Here is a 26,902-nt window from a genome sequence, read left to right as displayed (position 1 = left end):
TGTACCTGATTCTCTGACATTTTTTTTTGTTGGTTTTAATTTTCAATCAGTTATACATTCTCTTAAGAGTCAAACAGCTCTACGGGACTGTTATGAAAAATAGTAATCTGTCTTGTCTCCATGCCCAACCCAGCTGCCCTCCCCCAATGATTGAGAATTTACCTCCCCATCTTTATAAGCCCATGTTACTATTTTTTTCCCTTTTGTAATTTTAGGTATTATGGGTTTTCCCTCACAGGACACAGAACTATGTGCCTTTCTAACCTATCCTCAGCCCTGACTTCTTCCTGCCAACATACTCTCAAAGTTGGATCATCGGCATTTGGCTTGAACAGTCAAGGTTGACAACCGCGTACCTCTGCAAACACTAATCAGAGCCAGGCCACCAGATAGTCAAATACCTTTCCTTCCCTGGTTCAGTGTATAAGTTAAGTGTATAATTGCTTGGTTTTTTCGTTTGCCTGCTTCTCTGTCATAACTCAACCCCAAACTCTGCCAGTTGTCCAAATCAGCTGATGCACTGGGTCATCTACAAATGTCATCCTCAAAGGCTTCTGCCCCAGTCCAATCTGGCAGAAGAGGGGGTGATGGCTGCTACCCATCGGGGGGGGGGGGGAGTGTACACTGCCAGAATGGCAGGAGAGCTGGAGGAGCTGGCATGAGCACCACAGGCTCCCGGGCATTTTCTCAGAGAAGGAAGCAGACTCTGGGCAAAGAGAATAGTGAACTTTGCCCAGGACACCACGACGCCCGCTGTGGTTTTAAACACACTGTGGCTGTTTCCCAAGAACAAACTGAAAGGCAACCGCAGAAGCCTGACAGCTAAAGAATATGGCCTAAGGCTGCGTGAGAAACCCAGATCCGCCACCTACAGGATTCTGCACAGGCACAGTCCTTGGCACGTACAGGATCTCGGGCACAAGTGATATTTACGTCCTCCCCACAAATTTCTTCTATGGCGACACAAGCCATGATGAGCAACGGAAGTCGTAATGCTGATGGCTATCCTAGGTCATTCTAAAGAGTTAGTCATTTCACGGGGATATTGTGATATGGTGCCCTGTATATGAGAGATACACGCCCTTTCAATCACACACTTGCCAACACAGGCTGGAAAGCGGCAACGTGAAGCCAGACAATTCCTTACTTGCTCAGATGTTCCTGCATTTACTGGGAAGATTTCTATTTTCTTCTCAATTATGTTTTTCCAGATTCCTGTCACGGTGTGTACTATCTTTTCTGAATTCTAAAATAATCATAAACGTTAAAAATCAATGACTACTAGTGATATAAAAATCCATCTATTCTATCTTTTCCTAAATAGGGGTTATGTTGTGATAATTTTATTTATATATTTTTAAAAACGAGTCTCTTGATTTAGTCAGGACCTCAGGGGCATAAGGGATTAACCACTGTCATTTTCAAAACGATGCATTTATTCAGGGCAAATCTTAATTTTCTTTGTCTTCTTCAGAAGAAAGAGCTGCAAGAATGCCTACAAGGCTTGAAATAATGTCACCTTAAAGCATTTTCACTGAAACTTGATTCCTTGGGCCAGAGGAAGGTCTTTACTGTAGTTGATGGTACTAGGGAGGAAAAAAATGAACAAAATTAAATGAAGGATAGTATATAAATACAGAATACTTTTATGCCATTAAAAATGTAGCAGATCTATGTATATATTAACAAGGTGAAATGTCTAAGTTATAAGTTGGTGAAGAAACATAGTTAGGATACAAAACAATGTTAGTATGGATTCAGTTTTATAAAACGGGAAAAAAGGATAGAAGTGTGAACACACAAAATACATGTTATTCATAGTTTTCAAGGCATAAGGATATGTGGACTGCAACAATCTTCTTTATATCTCTCAATAACCTGTATTGAATTAGCATGAAAAACACAGCTGTGCCCATTTTGATAAAAATAAGAACTATAATAACGTAGAAAATAAAAGCTTCCCTATTAGTCAGTTATCTAGTAGTTATCTCATTTTTCTCCTAAGAAGAAAAGTGTCCCATTTAATGGGTTCCCAAAAGGCCATATAGCTAATTGTTTTCCACTCTAGTTCTCAAGTGCACAAGAAAAGTAAAAAAAAAAAATGTAACTGACTTCAGAGAATGGGAAGCAGGCAAAGAGTGTGCATGTGTTTGAAACTTAATAAGCCACAGCCGACAGCACCTCAGAAATTCCTGACAGAAAGTCACTAAGGAGCCAGGGTTGAGAAACCCACCCAAGGTGACAGAGCTATTGAGAAGCAATACGAGTAAGTGGGGCTAGGACGGGTGTCCTTGGTTCCTTATCCTGTGCTCTTTCTATAGCATAACACCACATGGGCCTGACCCCACATACCCTGTTTTATTGCACTTGAGTAAAACTCTTTCTACCCAAGGGGAGGAAAAACAGAATACAAGCAAATGAACAACTAGTCATTTACCTCCCAGAAGCTGCTCCCTCACCAGCTACCCCTATGCTGGGTCAATGAGCTAATCCAGCTTTCAAGGGTCACACTCACATTCTGAGAGCTGGTATCCCCCAGCTTGCAAGCGAGGCCCCCAGACTCCCTGCCCACCTACATCTCCTCCTGCTTCTACCGTCTGCAACGGTGGTAACTGCACTCAAGGAGAAAACTGAAAAGACAGCTTCTTCCACTGTCTCCTGCTGTTGACACTCCCTCACCCCGTTCCTAAGTCTCCTGTTTCTATGCTGTCTCTAGATAGAAACTACCACCGAGATGGTTTCATGGTCAGGCATTGGGTACTAGCTGAAGCTGGACAAGAAGGGTAGGAAAGTAATAGTACAAAATGGATACTCTGTGAGGCGAGAGCTTGGAACATTAGAAAATAAAATTAAGTGAAACTAAATGAAGACAGCAGAAAGCAAAAGAGTGTAAAAGCATGTGGCCATGGCTTAAGCCCAAACCCGTCTTCCCAAAGTCTTTTCTTACCAAGTAGATCTTCTCATGTACTGTTTCCAGGCATCACTACCAGACTCCCTGCCACCACCGGTGTGCTTTTCTCCTCCTAGAGAAATACAAAAGCAGCTCACATCTCATTTCTTGGCCACTTTCTTTCTGTGTGGGTTCCTACTCAGTATCATTGAAATGGAGATACCACAAGGAGATACCTGACCAGTTCCTTTACATTTAGCCCAGAGTATCTTCTCTGAAAACAAATACATAAAAGACAGACATCAAAATAAACACAAGAAAGGAACTACTAGGGGAAATAAAATAAAAGGAATTAAGAGGAAACAGAAATATGTCAGGAAGCAGAAGAAAACCTTAAAAAAAACACAAAAAAAACCTTACCATTCGACCAAGGTGTTAAGAATGGAATCCTCTGGACAGTGGAAATACAATTTTATTTTCTTATTTATGCTTATCTATATATAATTTTCTACCATACACATAATCTGCTTTTATAATAAAATATTTAAATGTTACATTAATATCCTTAAAGAGAGGTTACAGGAAGATAATGATTCCACAGAACAAGAAAAGTATGCTATTTAAAAGTGTGCCATCAAAGCAAAAGAAATAAATAATAAGAGTAGAGGAGAAGAAAACTTAATAGAAGGATTAGAACAAAAATTAAGGAAATATCCCTTACAAAAAAACAAAAACACTAAAGAGATGGAAATAGGAGGGAAAAGATAACAAAATTAGACAAATGATTTTTCAAAAGATAACACTCAAAGAATAGCAGTTCTAGAAATTAAAATAGAGAAAATCAAAGGCAAAATATTCTCAAAGAAACACTACCAAAACAAAAGTAACAAAAACTTTCCAGGACTGAAACTGAGTCCCAATATTGTAAGGTCAACCACTGGCCCACTGGGTATCCAACAAAAATTATAACAAAGATCTCTATTTAAACATATTACTGTGAAATTTCAGAACATCAGACTTAAGTAGTAGACCCAAACTTTTTGAAACACGGGGAAAAAAAAAGATCAGAAATCAAAGTGGACTGGGCTCTTCAACCACCATACTGGAAACCAGATAACAAATGAATAGTAGCTTCAGAAGTCTAAGGAAAAATTATTACAAATTGTGTAGAAAAGACACAGCAGCTCTGCTTTCGATGTTGCTGGCCTCTAACTCAGCTGCTAAACAGTTCCCCACACTGATACAAAACATCCCCTAAATGATCAAGGTGTTTACTGGACCTAAACTGTTTTTGTACAAACATGTGGTTTATGATAAACACCTGCTTTCCTTCTGGGAGTCTGGAATTTTGGTATGCGCTAAGCAGAGGGTGCCTAAGTGACCAGCCCCCAATGAAAGCCTTGTACACTGAAGTCTCTGAAGAGCTTTCCTCGTTGACTATGTTTCTCATATGTTGTCACAATCCGTTCCGAGAAGAACTGAGCATATCTTGTGTGACTCCACTGAGAGAAGACTCTTAGAAACTTCTATCTGGTTTCCTCTGGACCTCACCCAGGCAGTAAAGTCATCTCATATACAGGGAAGAGGCCAAGGGTTTAAGGTTAATCTAGCAAAACAGAGGATCAATAATATATAATGCCCAAAGTTATGAAAATGAAAGCACTTAAAGCACACTATTTAGAAACATTGAAGTAAACTCAAAGGTATATTTACTTTTTTCCTTTAGTAAGAATCAAAAAGTAGCTGCCTCTGGGAAAGAAAGAGGAAGCAGAAAGTGTGCGCAGAACTGTTTTTTCCATTATAAGGGTTTTTTTAAAGCTTTAAAAATTAAATGCGGGGGATTGGTGCAGCCACTATGGAAAACAGTATGGAGGTATCTCAAAAATCTGAAAATGGAACTACCTTATGATCCAGCAATTCCACTCCTAGGTATCTATCCGGAGAAATCCAAAACTCCAATTCAAAAATCTGTATGCACTCCTATGTTTACTGCAGCACTGTACACAATAGCCAAGACATGGAAACAAGCGAAATGCCCATCGGTAGATGACTGGACTAGGAAACCGTGGTACATTTATACAATGGAGTATTACGCAGCCATAAAGAAGAAAGAAATCTTACCATTTGCAACAACATGGATGGACCTAGAGAACATTACGCTAAGTGAAATAAGTCAGACAGAAAGACAAATACCATATGATCTCACTTATGTGCAGAATCTAAAGAAAAGAATATGTGAATGAACTAATCAGAAACTGTTTTGGAGACAAAGAGGAAAAACAGGGCTGCTAGATGGGCGGGGGGGTTAGGGTTAATAAGGGGGAGGGTGAGGGGATTAGAAAACAGTCGGTAACCACAAGATGGCCACGGGGTTTTCAAAATTAATTTGGGGAATGTAATCAATAATGTTGTAAAGATTTTGTAGGGTATCCGATGGACACGTGTCCCATTTGGGAGATCACCTCAGGGATGAGGTAGATGCCTGATCACTGCAATGTACCCCTGAAGCTGAACAATAATGAATGCCAAGTACAAGTTTGTATGTATATGTGTATGTGTGTGTGTATATATATATATGTGTATATATATGTGTGTGTGTGTTTGTGTGTGTGTGTATGTATGTAATTACAAGAAGTGGAGTACAGCATTAGGAATAGAGACAGTGGAAATGTAATGGCTCTGTGCGATGTCAGAGGGATAGTAGATTAGGGGAGGGGATTATCACTGTGTGAGAGGTATAAATGATAAACATCTAAGTATTACTTTGTCTTGTGCACCTAAAACTAATGAAAAAAAAATTAACTGCGGGGGCTGAAATAGAGAAGAGCCCATTGGAGAGAAAGGCATGGGCCAGACACAGAAGACAGGCCTACAGAAGGAGCGGAGAGACGCCACTACATAGCGGAGGGCAGGGGAAGGGCTGAACTGAGCATGAGAACCTTTTACCAAAGTCCGCACGCCGAATAATAATGACAGTGTCCGTAAAATATATAAAAGATTGCATCTGATGATTTAAAACTTTTACAGGTATTAATGCCTGCTTGCTTTGCTTCTATATGTATTTTTAAAAATCCAAGGCAATCTGTTTGTACTGTACTTCGGATCACTTTTAGTAAGTAAAACAGTATGATTATTGGGAAGGGATTTGAAAAAAATTATTACTAAGTTTAAGCATTAAGAGCTCAAGGCGTATAAAAAGAAAAAACAGGGCTCAGTGAAAAACAACAACTTAGTATTTTATCAAAGATAAAAGATAACGTTCAACATTGATTATGCCCACTTAGCAAATAAAACACAGAATTTTTCACATGAAATGTTCTGGCTTTAAAACGGAGTTTCTTAAATCTTTTTTGGCTCTTGGACTTTCTCCCCAGGAAACGGGTGTCACCATTTCAAGGGTCACACATCTCGGTTTAAGGGCCTTGCGCTGTGATGCTACATCTGAGAGTGAAATGTAGGACCTTGGACAATAACTCTGAATATGGAGCATAAGCTTTCTCAAGCATGTTAGATGAGATCAGACTATTACTTCAGTTTCTTGGTCAAACGTTTCTAAAAGCTACTACTGTTTTTCCCTTGCTGCCTGTTATGGACTGAACTGTGCACTAGTCTCTCCCTCTCCCCGTTGATACGCTGAAGCCCTAACTTCTAATAACTCAGAACTAACTGTATTTGGAGATTGGGTCTTTAAGTACGTAAGTAAGGGTAAATGAGGTCACAAGGGTGGGGCCCTAAGCCGATAGGACTGGTGTCCTTATAAGAAGAGGAAGAGACACCAGGGATACGCATACAGAAAAAAGGCCACAGGAGGAAGGCAGCCATCTGCAAGCCAGGAAGAGGGGCCGCGGGAGAAACCACACCTGCCAACACCTTGACCTTGGACTTTCCAGCTTCCGGAACAGTGAGAAAATAAATGTATGTTGTTTAAGCCACCAAGTCTGTGGTATTTTGTTATGGTGGCCCGAGCAGACTAATACCCTGCCCGACATGGAAAAGGCAAAATGATTCTCTACCTACCAAAGGCACCTCCAATCTCAGCCCCACTCGTTGGAATATTGACATTTACGATGCCACAGTCTGATCCTTTCGGTCTGTGTTTAAAAATGAGAGGCATGGTAAGAACAATGTATAGGAAAGTAAAAAACAAAACAAAAATAAATAAAATATCCAAACAAAACCTCTAAGACTCTCAATGCCAAGAAATGCATTTTCAACTATGATGGTTTCATATTCTTTTTTCAAAGTCAATCACCATACACATCAGACTTACATAAGTTTTCAAAAATAAACAATGTTATACCCAAGCCAGCGGAAGATTCTGCCCAAATCCTTGGTAAAGACGCTACTTGAAAGTCCCTGTTTTACTTCATTATTCCATGCAAAGACCTCTTCTTCATTCTACAAGGACAGACATTGGAAACTGTTAGATGATACAGCATTCAGGTCAAAGTTTACCGATGTTAAACTCATTTCATGAGATGAGCCAGTATCACTTCAGTGCAAAAAAGGAAACTTAAGAGTTAACATCTGACTAATTCTGTTTCTCTTATACAGTGCTTTGTGGGATTTTCTTCCTAATTGTACTTTGAGAAACAAAGATCACTACATTCTTCCATTCAAGCTACTACATATATTACCTAATATTTGTTGAGCTCTTATTATGTGCCGCACAGTGACCTACACACTTCACGTACATTTAGTTATTTAATCTCCACCCTGTGACAGGTTTCCTATTACCCCCAATTTACAGATTAGGCACTGGAGGCCCAGAAGCTAAATAATTTGCTCAAGACTTCATAGTCACACACATACTACAAAAAATGAAATTATACCCTCTAGTCACCATGTGAAACAATAGATGACGTAAAGCAAGATTTTCAAAATGCAATCATGTAATTGCAACAAGGTGCTATTCTCATTATTCTTCAACTATTAATCATGGCATACTCAAACCTTGATTCAATCTCTAAAAATTTTCTGGCAAGGCTAGGACCTGTCTCATGCTGGGGAAGGAGATCCTCTACCGATCTTCATTTGTTAAAACCTCTACGGACCATCATCCTCTGAAGCAGATCTTTAGCTTGCTCTATGTCTTCTCATTTTGTCTGATACTTCGCTCGCCAACTAACAAACTACCTCGTCCTGTGCAGAAGCCAAATTTCTGGCCCACACAACTCAGAATCAGGTGACTGAGTAGATGAGGGCCACATTTTTGATAAATCCCAACACTGGTTCTGTGCTCATCTTGGTTTCCCTGGCGGTTAGCTTGACATGCTCTATAGTTTAAAGTCATATTTCATCCGAACCTTCAAATTTTTACTAACCAGAGCGACTTTCTTTAACCTTCCCCCGCAAAGCAAACCAAGTGAAATTTAATACACCTTCCTTTACTCCCAGTCTTCTCATCTGTTTCAACATTAGACTAGCGAAAAGAGAGACAGAGTCCATTTTTACCTTAAATTTAAAGACATAAAGAATTGGAGCAAAAGTCTCTGTGTGTGCGATGGATGCGTTGTGGGGAAGACCCGTCACAATTGTCGGTTCCACATAGTTTCCAGGGCGATCCATAACCTTCAGTAGAGAAATGAAACAAAAAGAATGAAAGCATTTTGTTTTCTAGCACTTGGGGTCAGAGGACACAATCCTATACTTACGTAAAAAAGTAAACACCATTTATAGGTGAATTATTTCTCCAAACTAACTTCCCATCATGAATAAAAATGTTCTCTGCCTCCTATTGGCTCTACCTTGATTAAAGAAAAATAGGAAAAAAAGGAGTCAAGAATGGAGAGTTGTGCCACGTGTCACAACCAAGTTATGTTGAGAAAACCCTGTTTCAAGTGATTATTTTAAAGTTTATACAACTTTAAAATAGGTTATTGATACCCATTGTGGTATAGGCTGCATTGTGTCCCCTACCCAAATTCATGTTGAAGCCTTAACCCTCCAGGATGGATGAATTTCAAAGTGGGACCTTTAAAACGATAATTAAAGTTAAAATAGGTCACAAGGATGGGGCCCTAATCCGATAGAATGGACATCCTTATAAGCAGAGGAAGAGACACTGGAGACCGCCTTCTCTCCATGCTTGGAGGAAAGGCCATGTAAAGACTAGCAGCCTCACCAGAAACCAACCCAGCCAGCACCTTGATTTTCAACTTCCAGGCCCATGAACTGTTAGAAAAATAACTTTCTGTTGTTCCAGCCCCCTGGTCTGTGATCTTTTATTATGGCAGCCCTAGGTAACTAAAGCACCTTGTACAAAAATCAAAAGCTCCAAAAGGCTCTACTGTAGACACTCCCCTAACCAACCTCCACGTAAGCAAATTACTAGTTCATGTCTACTTAATTAACACTCGCTTTTCCTTCTGTAAAATATTCTGCTCACAGCAGGATGCGGTGGCTGGTGGCTGACCCTCTGCAGTGCCTGTGTAACTAACTCTGCTCTCACCCTTTACGCTCTGTTTATCAAGAGTCACTGTACTTACTCCCAATCCTGAGTGCGACAGCTATATTTATTATAGGAATGCAATGCTGCGTTACGTAAATAAATATTACATAAAGGAAAAACAGCGTTAGTTCTATAAAGATTAAGTTGAATGCTTTAGGGGAAAAATTTTCAAAATAAGTAAAAAGAAAACACATAAATATCCGTATACACATCTGTCGAATGAGGTGTGGGCGTGTCAATGGTAAGACGTCTCCAGAGCAGTCCTCTCTCAGACAGCTTTGCAAGAGACTCAGTTCTCAGTGAATTTTAAACAAAGTAGTTGTTTAATAAATTGTAGTTAATAAATTAGTTAATAAACTAATAACTAATAAATAATAACTAATAAATAATAACTAATAACTAATAAATAGTTAATTGTAGTTAATAAATTATTGGTATAGCTTATGCAAGGATGGAGACAAACTCCTACCATACATGAAGAAAATGCTTTGACTCTTTATCTAAAGAATCAAACAAATGTAGTTAATCTGTGTTAAATTAAAATGTTTTGGGTGCTTATTTTTTTTTGATTCTCTGTCTTAACTGTCCTTTTAAAACAACCATTAAATACAAATTCTAATTACTCTGAATACACAATCTTCTACTGTATCATGAAAAGGAGGGCTCCCTTCCATGGAGATTCCTACACTCAGTTCAAAGGCAACCATGGCTCTGAGATGCTTATGTGCCCTTCCAGAAATTTGCCATGCAGCTTATGTGGTCATTCTTTACAACATGTATTTCCCCCCCTTTACAAAAGAGAGGAAAGAAGACAGATCGCAGTTGGGGACCCTTCACCAATTTGCCCAGAGTCCTGCTTGTAGTTAAGGGAAAGGAAGTAAAAATCCTGAGCTCCTGAGCTCAGAGTTTTCATTACCTTGCCACCATAGACCACTGTGCCACCTTCTTTCTTGGCGGCCTCCACTGCTCCACGAAACATGCTCACTGCCTGTTTGGTGTGCAGTGGCCCGTAGAGAACATTAGCTGGAGAGAAAAAGGAATGCTCTTCATTTCACCCTAAATGGCATCATTTTATTATTATAACCGCTTTCCCAATGAACCGTCCCATCCCTTCATATAGCCTCTCAGTTTAGAGCAGGATTCTGCAACCTTTTTCTGTAAAGGACTAGACAGCTGTAACAAGTATCTTATGGTTTGTGTGACATATGTGGTCTCTGCCACAACACTCAACTTGGCTGCTGTAGTGTGAAAGCACCCACAGAAGATATGCAAACCAGTGGTGTGGGACTGTGTCCTGACAAACTTGCTTTCCAGAAATGGCTGGTGGGCCAAATCTTTTGTCAATCCCTGGTTCAGAGGAATGGCTATCAATTCATCAGAGTGCTGCATTAAAAACACAGGAACTATTTATTCATGTATTGATTCTCTAAGAACGTCACAGACCCAGCAATTCCCAGGGGAGAGACTGATGCTGCCCTGTGGATGGCTGCCGAAAAGCAGAGCCAAGATGACCCCAGGGACAGAGGAAGAAGATTTAGAGAGGCCTCAGTGAGGAGTGGCACTGTTGCAGGAAGCCAGTCATGGGAAGAGCTAGGTGAAGAGCATTTCCAGCAGACAGCAGCAGGGCGGAGCCTGGAACCGATGGAGCACTGAAAGAATGTTGGAGAAGCTGAAGCTCAGGCAGTACGGGGCAAACGGTACACACGAGTCAGCAGGTGGGCTGGGGAGGCAGCAGAGGTCAGATCAGGAAAGACTGTGAGCCTGCTAAAGTGGGATTCCGAAGGAATCTAGGTTTTAGTCAAAGAGCAATGAGAAGTCACTGGAGGGTGTTAAGTAGGAAAGTGAATTATCTAATCTAACTACATTTTTCACTTTGGTTACTGGGGAAAGCAGAAGTGGAAACAGGAAAGTCAGTTTGGTGATTCTTGCAGCCTTCCATGGGACAGGATGGTGGTGGCCTAAATGAGTGTACTAGTAGTTAAGAGAAAAGCTTGTCAAACTCATCCCATCTGAACACATTCTCCCAGGTTCACTCCCCAGCCCACATCAAGCACTCAGGATCCTAACCTAGGAGCAGACACGTCACCCTAAATGCCCTATAACCTGCTTCATATGCCCGCAGGCCTCTCAGGAAAGGCAATGGACATGGGGGGAGAATCAGAAACATGTAACACCAGCTGTCAAAAAGGAACACTTTGGGGGTGGACGGGTGGCTCAGTTGGTTAGAGAGCGAGCTCTGGACAACAGGGCTGCTGGTTAGATTCCCACATGGGACAGCGAGCTGTGCCCTCCACAACTAGAATGAAGACAATGAGCTGCAGCTGAGCTGTCACTGAGCTCCCGGCGGCTGTGTGGCTCAGTTGGTTGGAGCGCTTGCTCTCAGCCACAAGGCTGCCAGTTCGACTCCGCAGGGGATGGTGGGCTCCGCCCAAGCAACTAAGATTGAACAATGGCAAATAGACTTGGAGCTGAGCTGCACCCTCCACAACTAAGATTGAAAGGACATCAACTTGACTTGGAGCTGATGGGTCCTGGGAAAAACACACTGTTCCCCTAAAAAGTCCTGGAAATACACATTCTTCCCCAATAAAGTCCTGTTAAAAAAAAAATTTAAAAAAAAAAAAAAGGAACACCTTTGAAATCAATGAGATACTCACGGTCCCATGGGTCCCCAACCCGGATCTGTGCATAGGCTTTTTGAAGTCTATTTACAACTTCATCATGGATGCTTTCATGTAAAAACTACGCAAAAAAAGAAACAGGCAAGGGAATAGTCAAATAAATGTACAATTTGTTAACATTGTAAGATTTTTCTTAATAGTACTGATTTATAGTTAATTTTGGAAGTATTGTGATCTCTGAAAACATATGCAAATAGAAGTATACGTTTATTTTTGTAATTATATAATTTCTAGTTTTAATATTAACTACATGAAGACAACCATTTCCTCCAGGTAGATGTTAGAATAAAATCATAAGCCATGTCTTCATAAAGTCTCTCAGGACCTATTTAGTCCAGCTTCACAAATCAGTTATTCCTGTTTCTGTTCTAGAGTGTTTAGTATCTTAAGTAGCAGTAACCCTCAAGTATACCTATCCCAAGCTATAACTGTGTGAATCATGGTGAACACATACAAGAATTTGCTCAGCCTGCCTCTACTGTGTAACCACGGGCTCTTAGCCTCAGGCCGAGCAGATCTCCAGAGAGAGGCCTCAATCGAGGACAAGCCTTGGACTCAGCTAGGCAGGATGTGAGCTCCACGCTGTGTTCCCAGTTGTGGAAGTGAACTTGTCCAGCCATCCATTCTGAGTTGGTCTCCATGTGGCAAATGCATTAACGTTATGAGAACTCGGCATGGAGAGGTCCGTAGTACTGCTATGGATTTTTCTACATATCACTTAACTGTCCCTAGGGAAATTGATTTGGGCACTGACCAATGATACCCTCTAATTTTCAACACTAAACAGAAAGCATAGCTATGTATATTTGCTCTAACAAACAAAGGAAAAACAAAAGTTGGCTGAATAGAGAAATGCTTCTTTTATGTCATTTCATATTTTATCATGTAATTAAGATTATAACCTTTTGAAGTATCCATTTTCTTAGCATTAATGTAATAAGTTTTCAAGGTGGTGAACAAATCGAATAAATTATAAATATGAATCTTGTATCTTAGATTTTTTTGAGAACTCAAACTGAGTAACATAAACACAAAGGAAAGACATTCATTTTCTGCAAAATACAGGAAAAATGAATATGAACTGTTATGAAAAAAGATTTAATTTCCATATATCTTTTATTCCAATTAATTTAGGTCATGTCAACCTCACAAAGAATTTGTTTATACTCATTGTGGGTGAGATTAAAATCCAAAGCCAATTTCTCTGTAAATCAATTGTAAACTGTTGGATTTTTTAATTATAGGAGAAAAACTCAACATTCATGATTTAAAAATGGCAAATGTAGACAAATTTTATATCTAACCAAAACTTGGCTAGCTGTAGTACACAGTTTTTCGGTATCATGAGAATCATGAAAATCAAGGATATAGCAGACACAAAACTGAAATCCAGCTCAAATCTAAGTGTGGCGAATAAACATCCCAAACCCCACACACTAAAGCTATAAACAACATCTCCTTATATGCACTTACTATTTACGTGTCTTATTCATTCATTCATTCATTCAAAGAGAGAACACACATAGGGTCATTTTAAACCATACCACATTAAGTCCAATCTGAGACTTGACTAATAGGCCCCAAATTAAAATCTTTAAAATGTTTTTATAAAAAAGCCAAGGCTGCCTATCTTTTAGCTAATAGTTTTAGAATATTTCAAAGTTTTAGCTTGTTCTATTCTCTAAGTGGCATTGAACTTTGTCCATGTTGTTTTAGATGTGGGATTGAAAATAGCCTCTCCTTCCTGTCCAAGTCCAATCAGTTAGTGTGAAAGCACCTTTAGCTTGAGATGGAGAGGAAGGTGGAGTCTGGGGCTGATTGGCAATAGCTGCCATGTTTCTAGCAGTACTTTATGACACATCCCTAGCAGTAGTTTGTTAGATGGTACTGTGTGAAGAGCAGGACAACCCCATGTGCCTGCAGAGACACACTTACCAGGCGCCTCGCAGTGGTACACCTCTGGCCAGTTGTCCCGATCGCCGCAAAGAGAGCTGATGGAATGACTAAATTGAGGTCCGCATCCTCAAAAACTTAGAGAAGCACAAACACACACCCATCAGTGTCACAAAGTAGGCAGAAAAGGTACTTACTAACTGGTACAAAATGATGCCTTTATTACAAGCAGTAAGAGAACATTGGCACTATCCCTGTAAAATAAGCACATTCACATCGCAGAGGCTACTTCTCTTCCAGAGATTATGAGAATAGAGCAACGGGCTCTGAGGTCTTTACCAGAGTACAGATGGACACTGAGGCTCTCTGTCCTCTGACCACTTCCGAGTCTCTCTAGCAGGCTCAGTCTTTCCAGCTCTGACCTCTGCTGCCTCCCCTGCCCACCTTCCCCCACCCTGTATCTCCACCCTCTTGATCTCTTCCTCTCTGCTTTTGTCTGTTCCTTCCTCCTCATCTTCTGCCCTCAGCAGAAAAAACTAGCATCATCTTTACAAGGTTAACCCTCCCATTTATATTATTTGTACTTCCTTCCTCCATATCCCTTCCAGAAGCTTACAGACACAATTCCTTCTTACATCTTCAATTTTCCTGTCCAATCTAACAGCATTCTCAGACTGGCATGATGGTTTAAAAAGCTGGTTTGTGCAACCAAACAGACCAGGGTTCTTGTCCATTTCCACCACTTTTTAATTGTGGTTTTCCTTGTTAAGCCTCAGTTGCCTCTTCCGTCTGGGATACTAATGGGTAATAGTAAAAAATTAAGGAAAGAGCTGTGCTCTGGGGTCTGATTGCCAGGATACAAATGCTGGTTCTATCACTTGTTGGTATATAATCACTTTAAGCTTCAGACTGTAATCTTCCAATGAGATTAATGATGGTATCTGCCTCATGGTATTATCGCAGGGATTCAAGGAAACAATGCATAGGAAACAGCTGAGCACAGGACCTGGCAAACACCCAGCACTAAATGCTAACTATATTTTTAAATGAACTCTCTCTTTCACTAGATTAGAAGTTCGTCGAGAACTTCCAATATACTTTTTAAACTCCATCACTTACTCTTTAAACTTCTGGTGTATACTACAAATATACAGGCAGCTAAATGTGATGATGATAGCAACATACAAATCAGCCAGTTTTGCTTTGTATCACAAAATCCATGCTTTTATTAAGTCTCAACCTATTGCTGTTCATTTTATTATCCAGTTACTCTGGTAGACCATTTCCTTTTGTGACAAATAACTGAAAAAGAGAATTAAGGAATCTCCAAGCCTATAGGTAAGTGATTAGAATGCCTCAGGAAAGTATCCCTTCTCAGTATAAAAGCACTCCATAGTCTACTCAAGACAAACTAAAGTTTTTGAAATCTAATGCAATCAGCAGGTCACATAGGAGTTACTTATTCTAGAGACACACATGGCCAGTTTTCAGAAAATAGGAGAAGGAAAAACAAGGACAGTGCCACGTTGGGTAGTCTCGGACACACGGTCTAAGCCCAGGTTAAGTTTTCCACATGTGAACACTTTTCTTTCCTGGTTATCTCCGCCTCAGACCACTGTGTCCTGTCTCATTAGAAAAACTCCTAAAATGCAAATTAGGACTTGGACATATATAGCACAGGACAGAAGAGTCCCTAAACAAATTCTATACATTCAAGACAGCTAGTGAAGATATTCTGAACAGAAAACAAAACAAAAACAAAAGGCAGTCTTACCAATAATGGCATTGTTTCCTCCAAGTTCTAACAAGCTTCTCCCTTTAAAAACAAACACAATTTAATGCCTATTTTAGTATTTAATGCACACTGCTAGATAGCTTCAAATCACAACCTATCCCAATTATATTTTAATTTATTTGCTGATTTAAAACATAACATGAGCATTGCAATGTCAAATTTCCTGACTTTAATAACTATTCTGTGGTTATATAACAGAATATACCTGTTCTTAGGAAATACACTGAAATATTTAGTGATAAAGAAACACAACGTCTTCAACTTTCTCCAAATGGTCCAAAAATAATATGCAACCACAATGTGTGTGTGTGTGTGTGTGTGTGTGTGTGTGTATTGCTGGAAAGAAAGAAAATGATAAAGTCAATAGGGCAAAATGTAAGCAATTGGTAAATGTACTTAAAGGGTATATAGGAATTACTTGTGTCTTGTAACTTTTCTATAACTTTGAAATTATATCCAAAAACACCAGTTAGTATAAAATGGTACAGCCACTACAGAAAACTGTGTGGCCATTTCCCAAGAAACTAAACACAGAATTACCATGTGATCGACCTAGCAATTCCACTCTTGGTACATAACCAAAAGAAGTAAGATCAAGGACTCAAAACAGATATTCGTACACCCATGTTCATGGAAGCATTATTCACAATTAGCTAAATAGTGGAAGCAACCCAAGTGTCCATTGAGGGATGAACGGATAAATAAAATGTGGTACACACATAAAATGAAACATTATTCAGCCTTTAAAAGGATGGAAATTCTGACACAGGCTACAATATGGATGAATCTTGAAGAGATTATGTTAAGTGAAATAAGCCAGTCACAAAAGCACAAATATTGTGTGATTCTGGTTACATGAGGTTCCTACAATAGTCAAATCCATAGAGACAGAAAGTAGAATTGATTGCCAAGGGTTGGGGGAAGGCAGAAATGGGGGGAGTTAGTTTTTCATGGGTACAGAGTTTCAATTGGGAAGACAAAAAAAAGTTCTGGAGATGGGACAGTCACTCTACCCTGGGGGCCAAGAGCTCCCTGGGACCCCAGCAGGAGGAGCCGCCAGGCTGTATGGGGAGGTCAAACCCAGGACAAGACCCAGGCACCAGGAATGATGGGAACGACGCACCTGCTTAGGCACAGTTGACCACAGAAGACAGGTAGATCTCCAGGGTCCCACTCGGGACCAGGGTCTTCATTCAAAGCTGCCTCAAAATTCCCATCTCCTCCCCACCTCGTCTATGTCCAACTAATAAACAGGGCAGATGGCATTGGAAATGAACAAAACTGCATATTGCTTTTGCTTAAGCATAGAGCCTGGTCAGGACTCTCTCATGTGATACGACTGTCACCCAGTTCCTGGTCTTTGCACAGTGGCTCGTGAAGCGCACTGTGCAGAAGCACCCTCTGATTTGGGGCATGACTGAGGGACACTGGGCATTTCAGCTGTCTAACCCGCTCAAAGAGTAAAAGGCCACTCGACCCTTTTATTCCTTACAGCCCTCCCTGCATTTTGCTTCCTTTGACGGTAGCTGCACACCTGAGGAGGGGAAATTGAGAGCCCTTCTCCACTCGCTTGTCCACGTTGTTCTTTCCATACTTTTATGCATCAGGTCCAACCAGCAGCATTTTCTGCGAAAGCAGGACTCTCACTCAGTGGCCTTATCAGGATTGGCAGCTCTTTTCACCCCAAAGAAAATAATCTTCAGCCATAGCTTTGGGTATCGACACAAAGGTGGAACATTGTCTGCATTTGGACATTTGGACAGATTTTCATGCCGTGAAGAAATATTTTAAACTGGTAAAGCTTTTACGGCAACAGCCCTGAGAATGAGTCTCACCTGCTGCTCTTTCAGAAAAAGACGGTTTCTGTGGGTTTAAGAAAAATGTCACATCATCATTGTTGGCGTCTGCCTTTTATTCATTGTTGCCTGTATGTCTTTTTAAGGAGCTAGAAATTAATAATCTGCGTGGGGAAAGGGTTCTGGCGTTCAGGGACTGGGCTTTCCTACCCTCCCCCCATCTTTTAAAAGGAAACTATTCCTTAGTTCTGTGACAATTCTCAGGTGTTAACCTCTCCCCCAGCTCTGGGGGTCTGAGCATCAGTGCATCAAAGAGTTAAATGTAAATACTCGTCTTTGCAGGGCCTTTGGCTCCTGCTGTCTTCGGTGGAGTTTGGAATCCGGGGTCCCACAAACCCCTTGCATTTTTGGTTGATTGTTTTTAATTACTTCTGGGGGCTGAGCAAGGTTGCTGTGCCTTGGGGCACTCGTGACAGACAAGGAATGTTTCATGATGCCGTTTATGAGCAGTACATCACGAAGCAGCAAACAGAGCAAAAATGACACGACTAACCAGTGCATCGTTATAGCCTTCATTTCGGTAGAAGATGTGTAAACAAAGAAAAACCAACCACATGGGGAGCTGATTTATCTGTTTTGATTGCTATTATTCAGAAAGGTATTTATACTTGGCTTTCTACAGTATTTGCTGAGGTGCTAATTTTTCTGGCTGAAGTATGGAGGGACAAGGGGGGGGGCAGGCAAGGCGGTACTGACCTTCCTCAGGAAGCCCAGGAGAAAGTCAATTTAGGGTCTAAAAGGGAAAAGAGTGCTTGCTACTTATTTTTTTTAGAATTTCCTTCTGGGGAGAAGAACAGATGCCAGCAGTGCTCCGGTGTCACCAGGATTAAGATCCTCAGACTTATCACAAAAAGAAAAAACAAACAAACAGGACAGCCAGCTCAACTTGAATTTCAGATGAACAATAAGTGATTTTTTAGTGCCAGTATATCCCATGCAATATCTGGGACAGATGTATACTAAAAAACGTACTCGCTGTGTATCTGAAAGTCATTTAAATGGGTGTCCTGTGTTTAATTTGGCAACTCTGTGAGAGGGACAAATACAAATCCTGGTTTTTTGAAATTCAAAAAAAAAAAAAAAAAAAGTTCTGGAGATGGATATTGATGATGGTTGCACAACAATGTAAAGACACTTAATGACATAAAACTGCACACTTAAAAATGGTTAAAATGGTAACTTTTATGTTATATTTTACCACAGTAAAAAACATTTAACGAATATGGGCTCATTGTAGAAACTCATTTTTTTTAAAAAAGCAAAAACTATCGAGTAGGAAGAAAGCTATGGCCCATAGTTCACCATGAAATCTCCTTATAATTTGATATAGTGCTTTCCAATTTTTCCTGTATATTTATATTTAGTTGAGATCATACTATCTAATTAATTTTGCTTAATTTTCTGATTAGTATCCTATAGTTTTTAGGAGCTATTAAAGCTAAATTATTAGGAGCTATTAAAAAAGGAAATCAATGCAGGCCAGCCCAATGGCTCCGGTGGTTGGAATGCCATACTCCTAACGCTGAGGTCACCAGTTCAATTCCCACATGAGATAGTGAGCTGTGCCCTCTACAGCTAAGATTGTGAACAATGGCTCTTCCTGGAGCTGGGCTGCCGTGAGCAGCCGAAAGTTGGTGTGAGCTGCTGTGGGCTGCTGAGTGTTGCCGCAGGCTACTGTGCCGCCATGAGCGGCTGGAAGCCAGGGTGAGTGGCCAACTGACAACTGGCGACCGACTGCCTCAGCCAGCTGGGGGGAGCGCAAGGCTCATAATACCACCATGGGCCAGGGAGCTGTGTCCTACACAACTGGACTGAGAAACAATGGCTTGAACCAGAGTGGGGGCGGGGGAGGCGGAAGAAGTGGGGGGGGAATCACTGCATAGTATCCATGATGATGATGTACCAAATTTTATTTAGCACCTTCTCTAGTGTTGAATATACTGATTGTTGAATATCTCCCTCTTACCTACTTAGGTAATGGCCAAAGGGCATAAATATTAGGACTACTATATACACTGCCAGTTTACATGCCAGGCAAGTTACACAGCAGGCTATGAATGCCATTCTGACCTTATATGCCCCAGCATAAAGATTTCAAATTTGTTTGCCTCGATTTTAGAGCTATGTTTACTGTATCTTTTGAACATAAATTTATTTTTCTTTAAATGCACTCTAAAACCAGCTTCTATGTAAATAACTTAATTTGTGATATCAGGAGTATATATGACAGCAAGAGAGTGTGTTCTCACTCCCACTGCTCTGAAAGTTAAGCATCAAGTGGACATTAATTATAAGGGGTGGGGTTGTTACGACCAAAAGTCAGAGTGCTGTATCAGCTCATCTCTGCTACAACAGTTGATTTAATGACAGCTTGCTGGCTACAGCAGAACACTATACTTGGTGGGGGGGAAAAAGAAGGAAGGAAACAGAAGATTCTACACCTAACAGCTCCTCCTGTCTGGCTTCAAGTGCTCTATAGCAAAAGAGAAGGGATCTGTACCTCCTACTCCCTCCAATTCTCTATCTGCTCCCCACCCACACTCCTAACAGCCAGTTCACTCCAAGAAAAGCAGCTGTAACTTAAGACAGGCATATACATTTTATTATAATTACAATCCTATTAATACTACTACTTAAGAGAGAATTACTCCTTTGAATAAGGAGAAGTGAAAAGGGATGAAATTTACTAGTCGGAAGAGAAAAATTAATGATCTTAAGCACTCTGGACGTACTTACTGGTCAGTTGTAATCTTCTGTGAAGAAGTATCTATTCAAACCCTGTGCCCATTTTTAATTTGGTTATTTGTCTTTCATATTGTTGAATTGTAAGAGTTATTTATATATTCTAGATATAAATCCCTTGTAAGATTTACAAATATTTTCTCCCATTCTATAGATCATTCATTGTTTCTTTTTATTGTTCATTGTTTTGATGGTATCCTCAGAAACAAAAGTTTTTAATTTTGATGAAGTCTAATTTATCTTTTCTTTTGTTGCTTATGCTTTAGGTATCATATCTAAGAAACCACTGCCGAATCCAAGACACAAAAATGTATATTTTCTTCTAAGAGTTTTATAGTTCTATCTCTTATATTTAGGTCTTTGAAACATTCTGAGTAGCTTTTGTGTATTGGGTAAGGTAGGACTCCAACTTCACACATATGTGGTACGTATGTGAGAACCTAGCTGTTCCAACACCATTTATTGAAAGACTATTCTTTCCCCATTGAAATGTCTCGACACCCTTGTCAAAATCAGTTGACCATAAACGTAAGGGTTTATTTCTGAACTCTCAATTCTATTCCACTGATCTTTATGTTGACCCTTATGCCAATACCACATAGTCTTGATTATTATAGTTTTATAGTAAGTTTTGAAATCAGGAAGTTGAGTCCTCCAACTTTGTTCTTTTTCAAGATTTTTTGGGTATTCAGAGTTCTTTGCATTTCCATATGAATTTTAGGATCAGCTTGTCAATTGCTACAAGGAAGCCAGCTGACATTTTGAAAGGGATTGCACTGAATCTATAGGTCACTTGGGCAGTAACACCATTAAGTTTACCAAAAAGTGAAAATGGGATGTCTTTACATTTATTTAGATCTTTGATTTCTTCCGATGATGCTCTGTAGCACTCTGTGTGAAAGACTTAACACTTCTTTTGTTGAATTTATTCCTAAGTAGTTTATTCTTTTTGATGCTATGCTATTGTAAATAGAATTTATCATGTTTTCTGAATTTCACTTTCAGATTGTCCATTGTTAATGTACAGAAATATAACTGATTTTTGTTTATTGATCTTGAATCCTGCCACCTTGCTGACCTTGTTTATAAGCTCTAGTAGTTTTTCGTAAGCTTGCTTTTTAAAAACAATGTCTAGCAAGCAAAAAGCCTGGTAGGTTAACGACTCAAGTGTCATCTGATGCTGGGATTAGACTCTAAATTCACCATAATAGCCAAAAACTGACAGTCAATATTATCCTTAAAAACCTCTGTAATCAGTCATAAAGTACAGCATACAAAGCCATGTCTATATAGCCCTTTTTGGTCATATATACATGAAATACAAATGAGAACAGATTTACATCTTCCATTCCACATTTACTGTATAGCTCCTATACTCAGTGGTCCTCCTTAAATTGTTCTCTGTTTTTTAATGTGCCATATAAGTGTGACAGAATTTGATAAATATATCTGATATGATTCTAATATAGTCATTTAGGGGGAAAAATGACATCCTTTTCCAAATTATGCTATTTAAATCTGCGATCTCCCTAATGTAACCCACTAATATAACTGTACCCTTTTCTTGTACTTGGACAATCAGATAAGCATGGCTGGTGTCTCCATGGAAGGGTCAAGGAAAACAAACCAACTTTTAGATTTCACATCCAAGCCTGTGAGGGAATTACAATCTTCATTAGAAAGCCAACACTTACCAAATCTCTCCTGCACCATAAGGGCCACCTGTTTCCCCACCTGAGTGCTCCCGGTGAAGGACAGCAGGTCCACCTGCTCATCTCTGGCCATTGCTGTGCTGCAGGGGAACAGACACTGTCACTCAAGCAGAGAAAGCCAGCAATGGTGGCACCTATACCAGCCAGAAAACCCTGACATAGGCCCTTGGAAAGGCAGTCAGACAAAGATATAAGAAAGTCTATCCCAAGTGGGCAACGGAAGGTCTTCATGAAAATGAACTCAGTTTTCACAAGTAGAACCACACAGCAGAACAGGCTAACATGTTCTATGAGCTCTCCGTCAACAGAAATCACCTCAGGGACATCATTAGTTAAGGAAGAAAGACCTTCCTGTACTGAGTGGGAGACAGGACAATACGACCTTACCATTTCCTTGATGAGCATCCCAGCTATTTTGCAGACCCTTAAACTACTTATCCCTTTAAGAAGGAAAACTCTAAAGACTGGAGGGAAACATCCTAAGTATCCCTCATGGAAGCTGGCTTTAAAGACTGTGCTAGGATTTCCAGTTGCTTCTAAGGAATGTAGACCAGACACTATTGATTGGAATCCCTTTGTTCATAGTTTGGTGCTTCAAAGGGCCTAGTGGGGGCCACGCAGGGCAGCCACAGCATCAGTCTAACGTAGGAACAGCTTGCTGAGGTGACCCAGGTAGGCCTCCCAGGTTCGACCCACAACCACAAGCACTGATACCCGAGGCAGCTCTTGCTTAACGCACACCGAGACACTATTGCCATTACCTGAGCTATTCGAAGGCCAGCACCGAGGACTGGATGCCCAGAGTGCAAGAACAACTGGTCAGAGGACAGAATATTCATGTTTTAAATGACATTTAGATAATGCTTCATTATGCACACTGTATGTGAGAGACTGACGTTTTAACCACACCAATATGGGTTAGAAGACTTGACCCCTATGAAACGTCACCTGTTCAATGGCTAAGGCAGTGATAATACCCTCTTTCGTCATGGTTCAAAGCAATTACAAAGTCATTTCTAGCTTCAAAAGAGGCTGTGACATTATGATACGTGAAAGAAGCCAGACACAAAAGGCGACATGTTGTACAATTCTATTTATAGGAAATTCCCAAACAGGCAAATCCACAGAGACAGAAAGTAGATTAGTGGTTGCTAGGGGAAGGGGAGAGTGGGAAGTGACTTCTAATGTCAGGAGGTTCCGTTTGGGACCTCTCTCCCACCCTGAAAATGTTCTGGAATAATTGTGGAGGTTGTATCACATTGTGAGTATTCTAAAAACCAATGAATTACACATTTTTAAAAAGAGAATGTTATGGTACGTGAATTATATGGTGGTTTTTAAAAAACAAAAAATTTAAATGAAGATGCTGTATTCCCAGGGTTCTTTTTAGGTTTTTTTGGTCAGCCGAAGAACCCAGACAATAGGCTAGGTTGTCGAGGGCGGGGCGGGGGTGAGACACCAGATTACAATTGCACAGCTTTGCTTTGTAAGTAAGCATCTTTACAAATCAAGTGTCAGGAAGCCATGGACTGCCCACCATTACAGCAGTTTGTTACTTTAGGATATAAACACCTTCTAAAAATAGCTCTGGGAAATTAAAAGGACAATTCTTACTCATCCTCCAACAGAGGCTCTACATTGATAAAGGCAGAGCCCAATGGGGTCCATAATAATAATTCCAAAACACCATTCTCACTTCCACAGTACTGGGTTTAGTTATTCTAGTGAAGATGATTCTAGTTGATCAACACGGGATCCTTCCACAAGAAGATCTTCTCCACCTACTGACCTACCCAATATCTGCTCCACCACATGTCAAGGAGCAAATGGCACCAGGCAGCTTGTTGTCCTCCAGAACCTTGGCTATTATCCTAGAAAGGAAAAAGCAATGACTACTAAGTAAGGGAGCAATTTAATTTCTTAGGATTTTTTGAAAAACTAGGAATTAATTCTAACCACCTGACTTTCCTTTTCAACTCTCATTCCCACCCCACAAACATCCAGGCCTGGATTTCTCCTCATATAATAGAGATGAGGCTTTCAAACACTTAAAAGCAGTAATCTTTCTTTTCTTCCCCTGAAAGAATCTTAAAAATAGGCAAAAATAAAAAACAAAACATGCAAAATAAATAAAAGACATAAAGCATTGGTCACATAGTCCAAGTGATCATTGTTTTCAAGTATTTTCTGTCAAACTATGAAGATACCTGATTTCAAGATGGTAGACTGATCACAGGGCACTTTTTTTTTTTTGGTCTTTCACTACAAACCCACTAAAATGATAGTAAAGAAATAAAAAAGGGGCCGGCCCGGTGGCTCAGGCGGTTAGAGCTCCATGCTCCTAACTCCGAAGGCTGCCAGTTCGACTCCCACATGGGCCAGTGGGCTCTCAACCACAAGGTTGCCAGTCTGACTCCTCGAGTCCCCCAAGGGATGGTGGGCAGCGCCCCCTGCAGCTATGATTGAACACTGGCACCTTGAGCTGAGCTGCCGCTGAGCTCTTGGATGACTCGATTGGTTGGAGCGTGTCCTCTCAACCACAAGGTAGCTCCAGGTCCAGTTGCCATTTATTAGTTGCAGGGGGCACAGCCCACCATCCCTTGTGGGAATCGAACCGAACCAGCAGAGCTGCGCCCTCCACAACTAAGACTGAAAGGACAACAACTTGAAGCTGAACAGTACCCTCCACAACTAAGATTGAAAGGACAACAACTTGACTTGGAAAAAAGACCTGGAAGTACACACTGTTCCCCGACAAACTCCTGTAAAAAAAGAAAACTAAAAAGGGAAACAATAAGGAATAAAACCTAGAAAGATAAAGAAATGAAAGGGTATCCCCATCAGCAAATGAGAGGTTTCAGTACATCTCTGCAAAGCCGAGTCAGCCAGAGAAGTGATACAAGATGAAAAGGGAAAGAGGTCCCCAAAACCTACAGTAGGTGTTGAGGGTACAGAGGAGGGAGCTGGACCCACATGCAGAACCCCCAGGAAGTTAGGGACTGTCCGCTAGCTCCATACCAAAACTTTTAGTCAGGAAATATCAGCGCCCTCCAAGCTAGTTATAATTTATGCTGCGAGAGTTAAAATGATAAATACAGTTTAATGTTATTTAAATCAAATTTTGAATTCTAAAAAATGGTTCCTGGGGTGGTTGGTTGGCTCAGCTGGTTAGAGCACAGTGCTGGTAGCACCAAGGTTGCCAGTTCGATCCCCACATGGGCCACTGTGAGCTGCGCCCTCCTTAAAAAAAAAAAAAAAAAAAAAAAAAAAGGCTCCAATGATTCTGGTTTCTCTGAAAGGCATCTTTTACTCCTTTTGAGCTTCCTGAGGACCATGGGCCTCGATACAGCAGAAGTTCTTTTCATCAATCTTCCCAACTTGCTGGCTACTTTCTAATTTGTTTAAAGACATGAATGAACCTAGAGAACATTATGCTAAGTGCAATAAGTCAGAGAAAGACAAATACCATATGACCTCACTTATATGTGAAATCTAATAGAACAGAATTAATGAGCAAACTAAACAGAAATAGACTCAGAGATATAGAGAAAAAAGTGATGGTTGCTAGATGGGAGAGGGGTGGGGATGGCAGAGAAAGTGAAGGGATTACAAAGCACAAACTGATATTCACAATATTGTTCCAGGGATATGAAAGACAGTTGGGGGAATATAATCAATAATGTTGTGAAGATTTTGTAGGGTGTCAGATGGGCACTTGTCTTATTAGAGAAACCATTTCATGGACTGTGTAGAGGCTTGACCACTGAGGTGTATACCTGAAGCTGAGGCTGAATAATATCGTATGTCAACGATAATTTTATATATATATATTTATGTATATATATATAAAAATATTATAGTCCCGGGATGTGGAGTACAACATAGGGAATAGAGTCAATGGAACTGTAACAGCTATGTACAATGTCAGAGAGGTAGTAGATTGGGGGAGAGGAGTTATCACTTTGTGAGGGGTATAAATATCTATTACATTGTTCTGTACACCTGAAACTAATAAAAAAAGAATTTTTAAATAAAAGTTTCCTTTTTAAATACAAAATTTTTTTTAAATAATGTTCAAAAAGATACAAATCGTATATACACTTCATAAAAAAAATGCCATTGCCATATGTAAGTAAATACTGTAATTGTCCCCCAAAATGTCCTTGATAGCAGTTTCTTTCTTGCCATCCAACCAAGCATCACTGCAGCTGTCAAGTGTGAGACCAGGTGTCAGATTGAGCAATTCTTTCCAAGGACTTAGGGTGTACATCCCAGCTGCACAAGTAGACTGCCTGCTCTTAAAGGCTAGGGGTTTTGCTTTGCGACCGTGGGTAAAGGTTAACAAAATCCTTTCCCTCTAATACATGAGAATCTGACCTTGGTTTATTGACCAGGTTCCCTGATAAATGTCAGTGTCAACAATGTTACACAGACAACATGAATTATGGTAAAAATGACCCCTGACTGGTCACCTGTGTCTGGACTGGGATAACTACCAGAGAACTATAAATAGGAACCTCATGCTTTGGGCCTTCCCTGAGTACAGTGACTCATGTTCCTTGTGGGCAGCTGAAAGCTCTGCCCTATAGAACTGTGACAAGACCTGGCTCCTGTGGGCACTAGGCTTTTAAGCCAGGCCAGCCCCCACACCTGTGCTTGTATATCTCATCTCCTCACCCCTGCATAAACTGCTACAAACACCGACTGAAGAGGGATGGATACCTGATGCCATCCTCCTGGCAAACTACGTTCCTGTACTATATCCTTCCGAATAGACAGAGGTACGATATGTGGCCTGTGGTCGTCTTACATTTAGTTGAACATTGAATTTAAGAACTCCTGGTGGATATGGCAGCACCCTTATTTAATTCTGGCAAAATTT

General features: G+C 40.4%; 1 protein-coding gene across 7 annotated transcripts in view; it reads right to left on the bottom strand.

Annotated features, from left to right (window-relative positions):
- The window catches only part of ALDH7A1 (aldehyde dehydrogenase 7 family member A1), a 70,052-nt gene that overhangs the window by 21,339 nt on the left and 21,811 nt on the right, over positions 1-26,902 (bottom strand). For 4 of the 7 annotated variants that reach the window (XM_081054304.1, XM_081054301.1, XM_081054303.1 and 1 more), the window contains exons 8-18: positions 23,814-23,891; positions 22,003-22,100; positions 15,690-15,731; positions 13,958-14,052; positions 11,999-12,083; positions 10,258-10,364; positions 8,345-8,461; positions 7,191-7,288; positions 6,908-6,981; positions 2,948-3,023; positions 1,520-1,586 (exon numbers count right to left, since the gene is read on the bottom strand). In XM_081054304.1, the coding sequence (XP_080910430.1) occupies positions 1,532-1,586; positions 2,948-3,023; positions 6,908-6,981; positions 7,191-7,288; positions 8,345-8,461; positions 10,258-10,364; positions 11,999-12,083; positions 13,958-14,052; positions 15,690-15,731; positions 22,003-22,100; positions 23,814-23,891 (925 nt within the window). In that variant the 3' untranslated portion in view covers positions 1,520-1,531. Of the gene's footprint in view, positions 1-1,418; positions 1,587-2,947; positions 3,024-6,907; positions 6,982-7,190; positions 7,289-8,344; positions 8,462-10,257; positions 10,365-11,998; positions 12,084-13,957; positions 14,053-15,689; positions 15,732-22,002; positions 22,101-23,813; positions 23,892-26,902 lie in introns of those variants that run through there. The other 3 variants (XM_081054305.1, XM_081054306.1, XM_081054300.1) reach the window with 1 other exon arrangement.

Source organism: Rhinolophus hipposideros, assembly GCF_964194185.1.
Source record: "Rhinolophus hipposideros genome assembly, chromosome: 7".
In the NCBI taxonomy this organism is placed as follows: Eukaryota; Metazoa; Chordata; class Mammalia; order Chiroptera; family Rhinolophidae; genus Rhinolophus; species Rhinolophus hipposideros.
Note: the sequence above shows the minus strand (reverse complement) of the source record. Positions and strands in the feature narration are given on the sequence as shown.